The sequence below is a fragment of the Nicotiana tabacum genome, chromosome 24 (genome assembly GCF_000715075.1).
Source record: "Nicotiana tabacum cultivar K326 chromosome 24, ASM71507v2, whole genome shotgun sequence".
Classification (NCBI taxonomy): Eukaryota; Viridiplantae; Streptophyta; class Magnoliopsida; order Solanales; family Solanaceae; genus Nicotiana; species Nicotiana tabacum.
This window is the reverse complement of record NC_134103.1, coordinates 101,097,934-101,115,909: the sequence shown is the minus strand read 5'-3', so window position 1 is coordinate 101,115,909 and position 17,976 is coordinate 101,097,934. Positions and strand designations below refer to the sequence as shown.

Sequence of the window (17,976 nt, the reverse complement as noted above, 5' to 3'; positions counted from 1 at the left end):
AGTCATCCAATAAGTTCAGGAAGCGATAGAAAGGAAAGGATTGTACCCAAGAGGAGCAAAAATCCCAAACAAACGCACCAAGAAATCTGCTATTGTACCTAATACTAGAGGCAGAGGTAGAGGAGCCAAAAAAACTTTCTAATCCATTTCTTAATGATTAATACAATCATTTGGAATATCAGGGGTGTTAAGTCTAAGGGAGCTTTCCAAAGACTTAAAAATCTTATCAAGAGATACAAGGTTACCTGTATTGCTCTTCATGAACCTTTTGTAGACAAAACAAAGTTGAATCATTACAGAAGTAAACTTGGCTTTTCAAATGCGATTGCAAATAGTAATGGAAAAATCTGAATTTTCTGGGATAATGATTACACCTGCAATGTCATTAGCAACAAAAAATAACAGATTACTATGGAAGTCAATCACAGTAAGATGCAGATTCCTTTCTGGATTACTATTGTGTATGCAAAAACCAATACAAGAAGAAGAAAGAACCTTTGGAAATCTATCAACAATACGAGTAACCATATCAATGGACCATGGTCTATTGGAGGTGATTTCAATGTGATCATGGATGCTAATGAGAAAAAAGGTGGCAGAATTTATAGACTTAGTAAGATTATGGATTTTATCAAATGTATGGAAGATTGTGGTATGGCAGATGCTGGCTACACAGGTAACAATTACACCTGGACTAATTGAATGAGGAATGGCAATAAAATTCTTCAGAGATTAGATAGAATTTTCTATAATGATCAATAGCCAGCTATCTTTCCAGTGGCTACTGTCACACACTTGCCCAGAACATGGTCTGATCATAGTGTTCTGCTTTATCAGTGTACCAAGTCTGATTCTCCTCTTATCAAGTACTTTAGATTCTTAAATTTCTGGATCGATCAACCTGATTTCGATCATGTTGTTAAAGATTGCTGGAAAACTCAAGTACAAGGCAATGTTATGTATACTCTACGTCATAAACTCAAGAAACTCACTCATTGTCTTGGAAAATGGTCTAAAGAAAGTATTGGCAATGTATTTGACAAGGTGGAAGAACATGAGAAGAAGGTTGAAGATCTAGAGATTAAATATGAGCAAGATGACTGTGCCAGTAATAGGATCAATCTTCATTTAGCATATGCTCAACAAATCAAGTGGATGAATATGCAAGATTCTATTCTTAGACAGAAAGCCAACATCAAATGGGAAGAAGAAGGTGATAGCAACTCCAAATATTTTCACAGCGTCATCAGACAGAAGAGGAAAAGATCTTTTCTGCACATAATCAAAAATGAGCATGGTCAATGGATTCGAGGGAATGAGAAAATTGCAGAATGTGCTATCTCGCACTTCAACAACCTTTTTTCACAAACTTATCAGAATAATGACATGGATTTTCTCAAAAGGATTGACAGTACCATCACTTGGGAGGACAATCTAGCTTTTCTACAACTTCCTTCTGACTTCCGATGAGGAAGTTAAAATAGCTGTCTTTGAGCTTCATCCTGATAGTGCAGCTAGTCCGGATGGATTCAATGACAGATTTTTCCAAGCTTGTTGGCATATTGTTGTTGATGATGTGCGTGCTATGGTTAAGGACTTCTTTGGTGGTAACAATTTGACAAAAATTTCTACTCATACTTTTCTAGTACTTATTCCTAAGGTTGAATCTCCTTATATATTTTCTCAACTTAGGCCTATTAGTCTAAGTAATTTTTCCAATAAAATTATATCCAATAGATTAATTGATTTACTCCCTAGAATTATTTCTGAAAATCAAACTGGTTTTATCAAAGGAAGGCTAATCACTGAAAATATTCTCTTAACTCAAGAAATTATCCAGGGTATTAAACGCAAAAATAGAGGGGGCAATATGGTTATGAAACTAGATATGGCTAAAGCCTATGACAAAGTTTCTTGGTTTTTTCTCACTTCTGTTCTGAAGATTATGAGATTTGCTGAACCTTTCATTGATATGATTCATAGATTGCTCTCTAATGTTTGGTATTCTGTTCTTATTAATGGCACTATATTTGGTTTCTTTCCCTCTTCTAGAGGTCTTTAACAGGGAGACCCCCTTTCCCCTAGCCTTTTTGTTATTGCAGCTGAGGCCCTAACCAAAGCCATTAATCGCCTTCATAATAAGGGTAAGTATATTGGTTATTCTATGAATAACAGAGGTCCTAGGATAAATCACCTTGCATATGCAGACGACTTAGTGATATTCACTTCTGGAGATAAATACTCCACGAAGCAGGTAATGAAAACTTTAAGGAGATACAAAGAATCTTCAGGTCAGGAGATCAACAAGGATAAAAGCTTCTACTTAGCCTCCAATTATATTCATGATAGTTGACATAATATGATTTAGAGTCTAACTGATTATCGATATCAATCATTTCCTTTCAAATATTTGGGTTGTCCAATCTATTCTGGAAGAAAGAAAATTTATTACTATGCAGATATTGCCAAGAATGTTATGAATAAGATAGGAGGTTGGCAGGGCCATGTACTCTCCCCTGGTGGCCGAGCTACTCTCATTAATCATATGCTACAATCTCAAACACTTCATATTCTTGACATTATTACCCTCCCAAAACAATTCTCAAACAATTGGAGAGTTATTTCTCCAACTTCTTCTGGGGCAAATCTGAAAACAAGAACAAATACCATTGGAGCTCTTTGAGGAACCTTTGTTAGCCTACTGATGAATGTGGTGTTGGTTTAAAAAGTCTGACTGACTTATGTAAGACTTTCTCTGCCAACAGATAGTGGAGGTTCAGAGTTGCAAACAACCTTTGGGCAAATTATATGAGAGCTAAAAACTCCCTTAAAAGTCACCCTGTCGCAAAGGGCTTGGAATCTAAACATCTTGCTGCCCGGAAGAAAATGGTGCATATCAAAAAAGATATTGAACCTTATATCTTATGGAAGAACAATGATGGTAATAACTCCTTTTGGTGGGATAATTGGGCAGGGCTTGGACCACTTAGTGCTTATATCAATGGTAACAAAAAACCTGGTAATATGAAGATCAGGGATTGTGTTAAGAATGATGCATGGAATATAAACACTATCTCTAGTCTGATTCCAAATAATCTGTTGAATCATATTACACATATTCCCATTAGCAATAGACAGATTAATGGCACTCCTGTTTGTACTGAGACTTCAAATGGTACATTTACTTATTCCTCGGCTTTCAATAGCATTAGGAAAAGAAGGGATATGGATAATATGTGGAAAGATGTGTGGAAGAAAAATATCCAATTTAAAATGTCTATCTTTCTTTGGAGATCTATTAAGGATAAATTGCATGTGGATGAAACCATAAAGAGATTTGGTCATAATATAATATCCAGATACTCTTGTTGTCTACATCCCAAAAAATAAACTATTTCTCATATTCTTCTTACTAGTGATATTGCTTTTCTAACTTGGAACTTCTTTGCAGGTCCTCTGGGAATTAAAGTAAGATGCCATTCAATTGCTTATGCTTTAAAGTTATGGAGGAACATTCAGAATAAGAATGATATCCAAAGAAACTTATGTCAAGTAGTTCCTATCTTTATCTGTTGGGAACTATGGAAACATAGATGCTCTATCATGTATGGAAACATAAATCCTACCATTGCAAAACTAAGACACTCTATTTTGTTTCATATGAATGTATACATGAAGAAGAGAGGGGTTACTGTGGATATGAAATGACAATGGCATCAAATTTGCTCTTGCATGGAAGATTATAGACCAAGAATCACAAACACTCCAGTTATATGGAATAAACCACCTAAAGGTTTTCTAAAAATAAATACCGATGGAAGTAGTAATATTACAAAGAGAACTGCAGGAATTGGAGGGGTGGTTAGGAATAGAAATGGAGATTTGATCATGGCATTTGCCAAAGCTCTTCATTTCTACTCTAACAGCCAAACTGAAGTTCAAGCAGCACTCTATGCCCTTAATTGGTGCAAGCAAAACAATGTAACCAATTGTATCCTAGAGATGGACTCTCTTATGACTGTCAATATGATGAAGGGTGTTTATAATCTTCCTTGGGATCTTACAGATGACATCAAGTACATGATTCAGATCGCACAATCCTTGAACATAGAAGTTCATCATTGCTATAGAGAAGGAAATAAAATTGTTTAGGTCTTAGCCAAATTGGAGCTTATCGAATGGATAAGGTACAACTCCCATGTTTTAGAATTAGGCATATGAGGAGTGGTACAAACTCTAATGGTGATTATGTATGTAATTAGCCTCATTTTTTGTATATCCTCTATCACTGTGGACAGGGAATTAATCCCCCCCAGACTCTCAGTAATCACCACTAATGTACTCTCCTCATAGAATTTTTTGCTTACTTAGTAGAACTCTAAATAGGCCTAACTCTGATTGTGACCCAAAGGAGCCAATCTCATCTTATTTTTCAGATCAAGAAATTGAAATTGGCCTTAGGTGTAATAGGACTCCCAGTTACTGTGCACGATCGTAGACTGAGGTGCTCAGCATGAAGTTACCTGATGTTCGCTACTACTAATAAGGGCGGAGGGATGTTAACCTTTCGGAATTTCTCCTTTATTTTGTCCTTTCCATTCACTCGGATTTCGCAGGCACTGAATGAATGAAATGAGTGTTCGAGCCTTAGAAGCATGCGAAGGAATAAGGTCTGGAATAAGTCTTCGGATCAGGCATTGTGCCCCTCTCCTCCATGTATTCACTTTTTGGTTGTTGGTAATATACAGGTAAGGGGTCATGCCTTAACCCCTACACCACTATGGTGACATTTAAATAAATAAATAAAACTAATAAGGATTTTGGTGGAGTAATAAATATTCTTTTATTCTTAACTAGATCTCGAATGTGAATCCTGAAAATAAAGTCACCTTTATTAGGAAGCATGTTATCCTCCGAGGTGGGACTTCCGAACACGAATTCGAATCTTACGTCCAATCTAATCATGATAAGAAGTCAACCTGGTGCTGGGTATAGTAGTTGAAGTTTTCAGCAAGCAATTCATATTTTCATATTAGTGTCAGTTCTTATATCAAATTAATAAATGCAAAACATGTACTTTTCGTCATATTATAATTTAGTGTTGATTAAGTCATATGTTGTTTCACTTCAATTTATAACTACTAAAGTTAAATTATTTAATTTCGTATAAATACTTAATGCGGATAAATATGTACTCAGTTACTAGCAGAGGCATATCCAATCAGAGGGGTATGGGTTCACGTGAATCCATACTCCTCTCCCCAAACCATGTATAACAATACTATATTTCTTCAAAATTACTTAAATATATGTGTGTGAACCCATGCTCAAAGACTCTTATGATGCAATTATTATTGGGTGTACCTCTATATGTGAAATTATTAGTTCAAATCCCACTTGAGTGTGTGTGTGTGTGTGTGTGTGTGTGTATATATATATATATATATATATATATATATATATATATATATATATATATATATATATATATATATATTGTGTGTGTGTGTGTGTGTGTGTGAAAATTACTAAAATTTCAAAAAAAATATAATTTTAAACCTATAATTTCAAAAGTGTAGTGAGTTCATGGTAAGACACTAAAGTTAAAAACCCGTCAAATGTAAATTCTAGATCCACTTCTTCACAATAATACAACCATCCTTTTGAAATTCTAGATCCGACTCTGGTCACCAGAGTATTAAGTAGTGTGACGTTTAAGAAACAAAAAGATCTAAATAGTAGGTTAAGCAAATAATATGATTTATACTATTAAATGTCTTTCACAAGAGATGTACGAACCTTAATAAAGAGTAATAATATGAATTAAAGGTAGGATTATAAACAACGTGTTCTTCTTTGAATGCTTAAAATTGCCTGGGCAATATCCATTGGTTAGTCTAATTTGGTCCATAAATTAGAAAAGCAGAATAGTATAAACAAAAGAGAGAATTGTCAATAGCCAAACCATTCTACGTACGTGGTCCAAACTTATTTCACCCAACAGTAACCAACGCTACCTTACCTTATATTCCTTACTCTCTCTATCTGTCTAAATTCTTTTTCAAATATGCTCAAAATCTCTGCTTCTTTCTCACGAAAATGTCTACAAAATTTCAAGGAAACTCTTATTTCATCAACGAGTGCAGTTGTTTTCTTATTCCTTGACTTCGTCGACGTTGTTTTTTGCGTATTCTTCAGATTGATAGATGAATTCTTGGAAGGTAAAAGGTCACAATGTTACTGTTTCATAGAAAAAGAAGAAGAAAAAAGTGTTACTACTGATATTGATGGAGAGAATGAATTGTCAGAGACTCTTTATAAACGGAGAAATGTATTTAGGGAAATGGGATTTCTCAGAAATTGTAGTAGGAAGAAAGAATGGAGAAAAGTAAACGAAAATGTGAGATGGTCTGATTGTGGTTGTAAAAATTGTGTTTCATGGATGAGTAATGAAGCAGAATTGAAGCTTCATGTTGTTATCAAAGAACCAGACCGAGGTACATATACATCACATATATACATAGTAGTATGATTTAATTTATACATACCGATAGTACAAAGAATTTTTATACTATTAGTATAATTTAACACGTTAGTAACATGATTTTGTATGAATATGTGGTCCCGTATTAGAATATTATTTCATATTTCACTTGAATGCAAGTGTTTTAAATCTCTTATTTTACAATTAACAATGCCAGTTTACATGGATATATAAATAATTCAACTTTAGTTGCATTGTTGGTATTTGCCTTGCAAGAATTTCTAATATCATAAAAATGAAAATTGATTACCAACATGAATACACAAATGTCACATCGTATGCGTTCCTTTAGTCTTTTTATAATATTATTGAGTTGGAATGTTTAGCTATTCATTTCTCCTTATAATTTGTTTCTCTTAGGTGGAATATGTATTTCTCTAAACCTTGATTATATGCAAATTAAAACTATATAAATTCAACATATAGAATACAACAACAACAACCCAGTATAATCCCACTAGTGTGGTATGGGAAGAGTAGTGTGTACGCAAACCTTACCCCTACCTTGGGTTAGAGAGGCTGTTTTCGATAGACCATCGGCTCCTTCCCTCCAAGAACTCCCCACCTTGCTCTTGCTCTTGGGGTGACTCGTACTTACAATGTCTTGGTTGACGTGCATTCTACAAATTAGAACTTCAAAAGTCTTCTGTTCCTCTAATTTCAAGAATCGACAATTAATTTCTTTATACATTGATGCGTGTGTTGGATAAATATTCATAACTAATTATTAACATTGCAAATATTGGCAGCTAGCTTACAGGATTTCAAAGGCAAGAAGGCAGAAAATATAGTATTTTTACATGGTTTTATCTCATCTTCCTCATTCTGGACAGAAACAGTTTTCCCAAATCTCTCTGAAGATGCAAAGCAGAAATACAGATTGTTTGCAGTTGACTTATTGGGGTTTGGAAAAAGTCCAAAACCAAACAATTGCTTGTACACACTTAAAGATCATATAGAAATGATTGAAAGATCAGTGATTCATCCATTTGAGTTGAATTCATTTCATTTAGTTGCACATTCAATGGGCTGTGTGCTAGCATTAGCATTAGCTGCAAAATTTCCTAACTCAGTCAAATCAATCACCTTAATAGCTCCGGTAAGTACAACTTAAGCACCAATTAAGGATTAATTTCATGTATGATTACTGAATTTTTTACTACATTAAAGTAATTGAATTATATGTGAGTTGCTAAGAAAATACAAAATGGCCGGAAGGGTAGTCAAAATTTGACAATGTATCTTCTTTTATTATTATTATTATTATTATTATTATTATTATTATTATTATTATTATTATTATTATTATTATCTGAACAGACTATTACAGAGTGGGAAAATGTTGATGTGCGAAGTGACGTGTTTATGACTTCGCACCAGAAATTTAACCTTTCGGTCATTTATATTTTCTAAGCAGAAGGGGAGTCTTGGAGTAGGTAAAGTTGTCGTCTCTGTGTCACCTAGTTCGAGCCGTGGAAGCAGCCACTAATAATTGTATTAGGTAGACCTTCTACATCACACCCCTTAGGGTGCGCTCATAGGCGAAGCTATATTTGTTAAAGGGTGGTCTTCGTCGTAAAATTACACTATATATATAAGTAAAGTATTAGGTTTTAGCGAATATATAGCATATACTGAACACCCTTTGTCAAGGAATTTTATTTCAGTTCTTTCAAATTTGAACACCCTTGAGAAAATTTATGACTTCGCCACTAGGTGCGCCCCTTCCACGGAACCTGTGTGAATGCGAGATAATTTGTACACCGCGCTGCCTTTTATATTTTCTGAGCAATTCATACACAGTTCAGTTACTTAATGTTAATTTTCTAACTATACTAGCATAATGTAGACAGTGACCATACATGAAATTAGTCCTACGAATTTTCTTGAATGAGTTGTTTTTTCTTGCTAATGGTCTTATTGAATGATATTTCAGCCTTATTTCACTTCAGCAAAGGAGGATGCTAGTTTAATAGCACTTAACAGACTTGCAGAGAGACGATTGTGGCCACCTTTGTTATTTGGTTCATCAATTATGTCTTGGTATGAACACTTGGGCAGATGTGTATGTTACATCATCTGCAAAAACCACAGAATGTGGGAAGGAATTCTGAAGTTACTAACTTGGAATAGGTGAGGGCCATAACTCTTTTTACTTAGGTTGAGTCGGAAAATAGATTTTTTTTATATGATGCAACGTGAATATTATGTAAGGTGAGTTGTTGATATGACTATACTGACCAGATTTGACATTTCTGGTGTTTGATGTATAGGCGTAGTTAGTTTTCTGTTTCAAAATCTTATTTTATCACACTTTTGTACAATAAACTGAAAGTCGAATGAATATATGTAAAATTACCTCATGTTATGTCAAAAATAGCAGGTAGCTTTCTTAACAATCTGATTCTTACTCTTTGGTTTCAGGAACCTACATTTTATGGCAATTGACTTGACAAGGCACACTCATCATTCAGCTTGGCATACTATGCATAATGTGATATGTGGGGGAGCAAAATTTATGGATAAATATTTGGAAACTCTAAGTATAGCCAAAGTGAAAATCAATGTTACACAGGGTAGTAGGGATCAAGTAGTGCCATTGGAATGCAGTAACAATGTAAAGATGAAAGTGCCAAATGCAGAGGTAAAAATAGTTGCAAATGCAGATCATAGTTCTGTAGTCATAGGTAGAGAAAAAGATTTATGTAATGATTTAGAGAAGTTTTGGGTGTCAATCAACAAGAGGGAAGATGAGGATATGCATATCAGAAATGGGAATTTAACTTAGTTTTTGATTGTTTAAGATACAATTTCTCCTTTTGTAAGACATTCTATATTGTCAAACTAAAAATGAGTATAATTTCCACATATTCAATCCAGTTCTTAAGTGCAATTCCCAATTAATTAAGTACAAGCCGGATGTACTAACTCCCGCTTGCACAAGATCTATGAAAAAGTCGCACCCCACATTAGTTTTGTTGTATGCAGCCTTATTACCTTGCATATCTGCAAGTGAATCTTTTCACGACTTGAATAAGTGACCTTAATTTTACAGTCAAACGGCAGCAACTCTTAAACGAAAAAACCTTTAATTATGAATCCTAAAGTTTTAGTATATACAACAAAGGAGCAAACGAGAGTGATATCTTGCTTACACTGTTCCATCGATTAAGACGGACTGAGTTGGAAAGAACTTTTTATTAATTATAGTAATAAATTGCAAAGGACTTCGCTAGTCATAAAACCAAAAAACTTAATTGCAAGAAACAAGAAAGAATAAAAAATACCAGTACTATTTAAGGAAATTCCAAGAGGTTGTAGATTTACATTTCACATATTTACACTTTCCACAAGTACCCCCATTATCAGGATATCACAATTCTGTAAGTTATATCACAAATATGTACAAACAAAGAAGCTCAAAGAATCAACTGCCAGCTGCTGATTACAAACACTTGATGTGATTTGCAATAATATATATTTCTAGTTCTCATTTTTCTTGTTCCTTTCTCTTTTTCCTCTTTCAGCAGTGGAACTACACTAGAAGAATTACAATGGCAACAAAGTACAAGAAAAGAGATCTGAAACATATAAGTAACAGTCTATCAACAGAAATACTTGGGAACCCAAAATGTGCAGCTTCTTCTTCTTGATCCTTTGTGCTGCTTGTGGGTTGTGCAACCGATACCAAGGGTATTCACTTGACTCGGACATACAGGTTAACATGCAAGGGAGTTAGCAGACGTCTGGTAAATTTCATCCACGTGAGTTGCAGGAACATAAACTGCGTTCTTCAGTGAACTGTGTGTTCGACCATACAAAGCATATATGCACGCCCCTATTAATAGCCATATTGATACACGGGCCCAAGTTGCACCACTGCAAGAAATGCAAGCAGTTGTTTAACAATGCTGAGTAGTAATGCTTAGATTAGAAAGATAAAGAAATAGTGGTAATCACGAGTAGTGATTCTAGGCATTGACAACTGGCCCATCTTTAGCGAGCATAGGAGAGTGCAGGAAGCAGTGTACTATGCGTTAAAGTTTCCCACATTAGTTGAGGGAATGAGTTGATGTCTCCTCATATGGTGTTGGGCAATCTTCACATCATGAACTAGCTTCAAAGATTGAGTTAGGCCCAAATTCATTTTCTTAATATGGTATCAGAGTCAAACACATCAATATTCTTTGTTTACCCAATGTTGGACCCTCATATTATGTTGTCCGCACTCCAAATGATAGGTCTGAGCGTGCGGATGGTGTTAAAGTGTCTCACATTGGTTAAGGGAATGAGTTGTTGTCTCCTTATACGATTTTGAAAAATCACCTCAGGAGCTAACATTCGGGGTTGAGTTAGGTCCAAATTCATTCTTAACAGTAAAAAACAAAAATATGAAATATAGTTCGGCAGCGCATAAAATAATAGCAAAGACGTTCATGAAGGCTTACCCGAGATTAATTAATAAGTAGACATTGATGAGAATGCAGGCAATAGGCAGAAGTGGAACGAACGGACAAGTGAAACCTGAATAGGAAAAAGAAAATACATTTTAAATTTGTAATGCAGAACAGGCATCACTTGCCGTCAAGCACAAGCAATATAATTAGATAATTGATGTGAGCATGAGCACAAGTAGGATGCTACCACAAAATACCAAGATCATTAGATCTAAGGTCGAAGCTAATGGAATGAAAACCCTTTAATCAGGCATAATGATAAAGCATACCTCCCGTGTGTCCAAAGCTGTGCCGCCCATCATCCTGGTCTATGCAAGTGAGCACTATCAGACCAGATAGCAGAAGAAATCCGCCGATTCCACACAGTGTGTACCTAGCAGGACTAATCACAACATTAATTTACTGGAGTCAGATTTTGGTACAGCAAAAGTAAGGTTTACAGAATAAAACTACATCAGTATTTGTCATCACAACAACAACCCAGTATAATCCCACTAGTGGGGTCTGGGGAGGGTAGTGTGTACGCAGACCTTACCCCTACACTGGGGTAGAGAGGCTGTTTCCAATAGACCCTCGGCATACTTCCCTCCAAGAACTCCCACCTTGCTCTTGGGGTGACTCGAACTCACAACCTCTTGGTTAGAAGTGGAGGGCGCTTACCATCAGAGCAACCCACCTTGTCACACATTTATGAAAAATATAATAAGTTTTTACTCATATTTAATGATAGTTAAATATGCGCCTGTAGATACATTCATGAATGTCTATATCCAAGTTGGTGTACAAAATTTCCCGGTGTTTAACCTTATAACACATTTGCACACTTCTTAAACCTCCTCTGTAGCCCTCCAAACTTTAAAGAAAATAAACAGGTAAAATCTCAGAGAGAGAGAGAGCTCACTTGGGCAAGCTAACAATTGAAGCGGCGGATGTAAGGATGAATATTCCAATACAGATGAACATAATAGTCCAGCCAGCAACTTTCCGCCTTTGACGTACTAGATCTGCAACAAAATCAAGAGAAGCAAATTAAACTGGGAAGTACTTATTTAGATTATTCTTTGTAAATGACAAGAATATAATGATCACATCCTTGACTCATGAATGCAATGGAAATAAGGGAAACTGGAGAAGAAGGGCTTGTTGTCACCAAGCTAAGTTTTCATTATTATTATTATTATTATTATTATTATTATTATTATTATTATTATTATTATTATTATTATTATTATTATTATCATTATTATTATTATTATTTGAGTTATTCAGTTGGATCATGAGGTAAGGAAATACAATTCCTACACAATGGTGGTAAGAAAGAGACAGACTGTAATCAAGAAACCAAGTTAGTTCTTATTGCTTTTTCCTTCTTCAGATTAATCAGCTATCTGCTCTTTCACCCCCTTGCTTTTCCTATTATTTTTTAGCCATACCTGACACAAGCTATTAGATTTACCTTGGTCGCAATTTCTCAATTTCATATACATTAAAGCATCTTTACTTATACAGAATGTTTACCAAGTCATAGCATAGCATGCTCAATTCAGCACAAAAATACTCCGCCACCTACTACCAAGAATTCAGAACTTACAGTTCAGCTTTGCTGCCGCTTTTTCCACAAGAGGATGCCCAACTGAAATCTCAACTAACAATGGAGTGCTATCTCCAGAGGTCACAGCTGGAATTTTGGTGGTCTCGACATCAATGTCTGAACCACTATTACAGCCGCTATGTCGCAGGCTTACTGAGTCTATTGCCTCCTGAAAAGAGGACGGAAGTGGGACCTCATCTGGTGGGACATATCGGAGAATCAGTACTGAAATAGCCACCATTGTAAATGCAAGGAGTGTACCAACACTAACCTGTGAAACAAAAACATAATCACGACATGCAGAAACCCGATGAAAACCAAAAGGGATGAGAGAAAGAATGGGCAAAGAAGAAAGGAAAACTTTTTGAAATCTAACTTCACATAACTTCTAGCCAGCCTCCAAAGTAGAAAAAAGACAATACAGGAAAAACACATGACAGTTGATATAATCCTTATCAAGGACAAAGTTGTGTAATCCCCTGAATCAAGGCCCTTAGTAGGAAACTTGAACTTCTAAAAGTTACATGAATCACAAATGCTAAAATTAAAGCATATTAAACACACACCACAAACAGAAAGCCAGAGAGCATAAACATTATTCCCATACATAAAAAGAGAGGTTTAACCAGACAAATGTCAGAAAGATAAAACATTTTATTCCTGACTAATGAGAGCTGTGAATTACTCAAACAAGGCTTTCAAAGTTTACTTGACACGTATGGTAAATAAGACATGTTTTCATGTCATTATCTATTAGTTAACAATGAAAAGCATTCATTAAGCTTACAAGGGCTTTCTGGTCCTCATAATCATGTTGTTTGCATGATTCTTTCCCACTCTCTAATTGAAAAAAGAAGGAAGCATCTTAAGGATATAGAAATGGAGATTCTTTTGAGCCAAAAACAGACATTAATTCTAGATATCAATATCACTCTCTTGTTGCCTTTGTTCCCTCACTCCAAAACAAGGATAATTACACACAACAAAGGGAGCAAAAAATACATAACTGATATTGTTAATGTGTTTCAACACCATCTCAAACATGCTCCACGCCATATTTTGACACAATCCTCTATGCAGTGAAGTACTAAAACATTTGAACTTACAGAAATAGAGTGCCAAATAGGAAGAACAAGGAACAAGATGATAGCGCTGAGATGATTGTGGAGGACTTAAGAGAGACTTCTGTCGACCTTTAAATCTAATTTAATATGTTCAGAAGGTGAGCATACCATTCCTGACAACTGTTCAACATCCATGAAAAATGCTAAAGTTCCAGAGAGTAAACCAGTTGCTACAGTGCCTTTAACAGGAACCTGAGTGCGTTTATGAACGTCTGAGAAAAATGAAGGCAGCAATCCATCCCGAGCCATTGCCATAAGTATTCGTGGCTAGAATCACAAGCAAATAACATGAAAATGTTGTTAGGTACCGAAGAAGAGATCTTCTTAGCATAAAAAATAAGGTAGAATCTTGTTTCATTGAGGTGAAACTCAATTCTTAAATATTCAATTACAATCCCAGTTGAATACAAAAATCAATGTTAGCGCCAAAAGTACAAGTATGGTGAAAAACCAACTCCGCTTGTCCCTCTCTCAAAATGTGAGAACACTAGTACGTCCAATGATATAAGATGTAATATCTAAGACTTCAAAGTGGTTATATGTCACATACCATCAAGTTTCCCATGTTACATGCTACAGTTATACAGTATAATTTGCCAGGGAAGGGTTACAAAGTATCTAGTATAGAAAGTTATACATCTTAATTGAACGAACAAGTTAAATAGTTTTAATCTAATCAGATTTTGGTGTCTTAAGTAATTTCAAGCTAGGTCGGCTTAGAAATCTACATGATGCAGCTCGCTTACCTGAGGCAATATAGAACCCATCAATGTTGAGCAAAGAGAAGTACAAGCTCCAATAGTTATGATATATCTGTAATGAGTCTCGAGAAAGTACATTAGAATAGAGAGTATTAAAGTAAAAAAGGCGGATTCACATCAAATAGTTCAGCCTTAAAGATAAACTAACGGCAACATCATTAGGCCAAAAGATTAACTTACGCAGCCCAATTAATTCCATGGCTTGCAAATGCGGAGGAGATTGGGGTATCTGGATCCATAGCATAATAGGGTACTAAACCAACAATAACTGCAGAGACTAACATGTAGAGAGAGCAGCATATCGATAATGCAAAACCAATTCCCATCGGCAGGTCGCGTTGAGGATTCTTCACCTTTTAGAGATGAACAATAAGAAGTAAAATTAAAGATAAATTTTAAAGGTTTAAGAATCTTCAACATAGATAATACCTCATAAATGACAAAGTATATACAGACTTAAGAAATACCTCCTCAGCGGTACTAGCAACTGAATCAAACCCGATGTAGGCAAAGAAAACAGTTGAAGCACCAGCAAGCATTCCATCAGCTCCGAAGGGAAAATACCTATCAATTGAAGAAAATTGAGAAAGACAGATCGACAGAAGGAAAACAAATAAGAATTCTAGTGCAGGACAGCCAATTACCCAACGGGAAGCTCATAGCCTGGCCATCCAGTTTTGAAGCCCAGATATCCACCAGCAACAATCACAAAAAACATGGCACATATATTAACTGCAGTGACAAATCCTTGTACCATTGTACTCTGCAAAAGATGTCACTGAATTAGCATAATTCAAGAATACAAACTACAAAGAGAGATGATTTTCTGGATATGAAAAATACCTCCTTGATCCCTACACACAAAAGCCCAGTGACAACAAAAACTAAAATTGCTGCACATGGGTCCACTGTAACATTCAGTCCTGGTATTGTGTGACGAGCTAAGAAAGTTGGCAGGCTGTCTGGACCTCCAAAAAGCATGGCCTGCAAATAGAAGAAGATGACAACAGTAAATCACAAAAGGAATAGACCAAGTGTACTGACATTTCAAGATGTGAATTAGGCATTTTTTTCCCCGCATGGATACACAGCATCTGATCATTTGGCTTCACATACATCAGAAGACCTAAGTAAAGAGCAACAAGCAGATTGCCGCACGGATACACAGGATGGGATGCTCCTAGGTGGGTGCAGTGATTCATCCACTTGCGGATCCCGGTAATTCTACTTCGTATGAAGGGTGCACACCCACAATAAGGCTATCTTAAGGGAAGAGACAGCTAGGCGTATTACTTATAAGGAAAAACCTAATAATTTAGAAGAGCATCAAAGAGAAAATACTGCACCAGATTTGGAGATATGCCTCGAGCAACTGCAGAACCTCCAATTGTGTACTCCAATACTACTGCCCAACCAATCAGCCAAGCAACACTGAGAGGGAATGGGGGTATAAATTTCAATAAAGAACATATCTAGACCTCAAAAATTTAGAAACAAAATTATAAAGCATTATAAGAACTGAAATCATAAGTCATGTCTGATAGGAAAAGCTATTATATCATAAAATCAGAATTCTTTCTTTTAATCAGTTAGCAAAAGATTTTCATTAATATCACAAAACCCAATTATAAGATAAAAATTTCATGCGCGAAGAACTTTGTGGCATTACCCCTCTCCGACGCAAATGTAAGAATAATGATAGGCACTCCCAGCTGATGGGCAACGACTTGCGAGCTCCGCATAGCAAAAGGCAGAAAGAGCAGCTGCTATTCCAGCTATTAGAAAGGAAATGGTGAGGGCCGGGCCTGAGTGCTCTCTTGCAACTGTACCAACTAAAATATAAACCCCCGCACCAATTGTTGAACCAACCCCTGGAAAATCAAATCACAAGGCTTAAAATTTTATCAAGCTGACCAGAACTGATATATAGACATCTTTTTACCTAGTAAAATTCAATATAAATCGACCAATCAACCAATAAATCTTCAATCCCAAGCTAGTTGGGGTCAGCTATAAGAATGTTCTTTATCCATTCTACTCTATATTGGACAGTACAACATATCCCAATAAATTCAGTATGCATAGGGGTTATCATAGTTAGACTAATTTTACACTGGCTATCAACCTACTGTAAACCTTATCCTTTATCCAAACTTGGAACCAGCTATGCGTTCGGAATCTCATAGGTAGAGCTAGCTAGCAAATTATAAAATGGCCTAACTTATTCCTCCCAAGCAATCAGCATCAAAAAAGTCAAAGAAAAGAATCAGCCTTGAATGTTAACAGAGGAAACTAGTCTAGTCTTGCAATAACTATTATTTGTTGACACTATCAGGACATCAATTTCCACTATGAGTAATCCAAGTTGACATGCCATAACATAAGAATACACAGATCATAAATAATATTAATAGGATTTAAAAATAAATTAAGAAAAAAAATAACTACCATATCAGCAAAATGGATTGAATAATTTCATTTAAAAGGCTAAAAAGCAGACTTTAAGGTCCATTTACTAAAGGTAAAAGATAATCAAGAAACCATAAACATGAACCCCAGAGGATAAAAGAACTAGATTAAAAAAAAAAGTTCACATTTTTATACCTATAGCAATAAGATGAGGAACAGTTAAGGCCTTAGCTAATTGATGAGCAGAACCAGACTTTGAATTTGCTGAATCAACCTGTTTCCTTCTTACAAGACTTTTCATACCCCCAAAAAAGCACCCTCCTTTATCCGCACTACCATTACCCCTATCAATCTTTTGTGTGTCACCAACAAATCCCATGATAAAATTTCCAAATGGGTGTTGAAAAGTTTTGATCTTTTTTATAATTACTTTTTATTATGAATATGGAGATGAGAAATATATGAAAATCTTGGATAATTTCCAACTGGGTGTTGAAAAGTTTTGATCTTTTTTATAATTTCTGTATCTTATGAATATGGAGAAGAGAAATATAGGAAAATCTTGGATTATAAATCAATCAATATATAGATAAAGGGGCTATGAGGAGGGGGCTGAAAAGTGCAAAACCAAAGGCAGAAGAAAGGATAATAGATTCTTTGGAGATTAGTGACCTTTGGGAAGCACTGCAGAAGAAGGAAAATGGGGCAGATTCAGCTGCAGAAATTTTACAGAGAGAATCCTATATAAAATTCAATTAACCCAATGAGATGAAGTTGCTTTATTCTTATATCTGCCATAATAATTTTCACAAAAAGGCTCTTCCACGCGTCTGGCGCGTGTGCCTGTGCGAATGAATTCTATTTCTACCACCACTTTCCTTGTTTACCCACCTCCCCTATTTTTGTTCATTCTTCTTTTAGTAAGTTTTTGGGAAAAGCAAGAAACAGGAAGCAACGTGAAATTTGGTGGGCGTTTGGTCATTAGAATTGTGAAATTTCGACAAAAGTGAAAAACATTTAAAGCAAGAAAAAAAGATATTTAAAAATTAAAGTCGTGTTTGGTCAAGGCAGGGGTAAGATTTGTGTGCAT

General features: G+C 35.5%; 3 protein-coding genes across 4 annotated transcripts; 2 read left to right on the top strand and 1 right to left on the bottom strand.

The window, feature by feature from the left end:
• Positions 1-411: 411 nt before the first annotated feature.
• On the top strand, positions 412-2,819 carry LOC142178349 (uncharacterized). Its single transcript, XM_075247684.1, has 5 exons — positions 412-676; positions 779-1,411; positions 1,515-1,660; positions 2,066-2,254; positions 2,766-2,819. The coding sequence occupies exons 1-5, from the start codon at positions 412-414 to the stop codon at positions 2,817-2,819; spliced, it is 1,287 nt and encodes a 428-aa protein (XP_075103785.1).
• Positions 2,820-5,957: 3,138 nt separating this feature from the next.
• Positions 5,958-9,410, top strand: LOC107809194 (putative lysophospholipase BODYGUARD 4). Its single transcript, XM_016633784.2, has 4 exons — positions 5,958-6,497; positions 7,294-7,643; positions 8,481-8,677; positions 8,969-9,410. The coding sequence occupies exons 1-4, from the start codon at positions 6,068-6,070 to the stop codon at positions 9,330-9,332; spliced, it is 1,341 nt and encodes a 446-aa protein (XP_016489270.1). The 5' UTR covers positions 5,958-6,067; the 3' UTR covers positions 9,333-9,410.
• A 429-nt stretch (positions 9,411-9,839) lies between these two features.
• Positions 9,840-17,653, bottom strand: LOC107809198 (cationic amino acid transporter 2, vacuolar-like). 2 transcript variants are annotated; one of them, XM_016633792.2, is made up of 14 exons: positions 17,082-17,653; positions 16,147-16,348; positions 15,824-15,908; positions 15,321-15,461; positions 15,122-15,240; positions 14,945-15,041; positions 14,658-14,830; positions 14,463-14,529; positions 13,825-13,983; positions 12,593-12,863; positions 11,903-12,005; positions 11,271-11,383; positions 10,993-11,068; positions 9,840-10,423 (listed from the first exon to the last, which is right to left on the bottom strand). In XM_016633792.2, exons 1-14 carry the CDS (start codon positions 17,263-17,265, stop codon positions 10,264-10,266), a joined length of 1,950 nt encoding a protein of 649 aa, XP_016489278.1. In that variant the 5' UTR covers positions 17,266-17,653; the 3' UTR covers positions 9,840-10,263. The 2 variants fall into 2 exon arrangements, with proteins under 2 accessions (XP_016489278.1, XP_016489279.1); XM_016633793.2 differs by having other exon boundaries at positions 11,271-11,374; positions 17,082-17,652.
• Between the last annotated feature and the right edge of the window lie 323 nt (positions 17,654-17,976).

What these genes read in the sequence shown, in the direction of transcription:
- LOC142178349 (XM_075247684.1), top strand. Translation starts at nt 412, where the DNA reads ATGGAAGTCAATCACAGTAAGATGCAGATTCCTTTCTGGATTACTATT. An exon ending in TTTTCTCAAAAGGATTGACA is followed by an intron (nt 1,412 to 1,514) that starts GTACCATCACTT and finishes CTGATAGTGCAG; the next exon opens with CTAGTCCGGATGGATTCAAT. An exon ending in TTCTAGTACTTATTCCTAAG is followed by an intron (nt 1,661 to 2,065) that starts GTTGAATCTCCT and finishes GGTCTTTAACAG; the next exon opens with GGAGACCCCCTTTCCCCTAG.
- LOC107809198 (XM_016633792.2), bottom strand. Translation starts at nt 17,265, where the DNA reads ATGGGATTTGTTGGTGACACACAAAAGATTGATAGGGGTAATGGTAGT. An exon ending in TTGCTAGTACCGCTGAGGAG is followed by an intron (nt 14,831 to 14,944) that starts GTATTTCTTAAG and finishes CATCTCTAAAAG; the next exon opens with GTGAAGAATCCTCAACGCGA. An exon ending in CAGCTTTGGACACACGGGAG is followed by an intron (nt 11,069 to 11,270) that starts GTATGCTTTATC and finishes TTTCCTATTCAG; the next exon opens with GTTTCACTTGTCCGTTCGTT.
- LOC107809194 (XM_016633784.2), top strand. Translation starts at nt 6,068, where the DNA reads ATGCTCAAAATCTCTGCTTCTTTCTCACGAAAATGTCTACAAAATTTC. An exon ending in CAATCACCTTAATAGCTCCG is followed by an intron (nt 7,644 to 8,480) that starts GTAAGTACAACT and finishes ATGATATTTCAG; the next exon opens with CCTTATTTCACTTCAGCAAA. An exon ending in AAGTTACTAACTTGGAATAG is followed by an intron (nt 8,678 to 8,968) that starts GTGAGGGCCATA and finishes CTTTGGTTTCAG; the next exon opens with GAACCTACATTTTATGGCAA.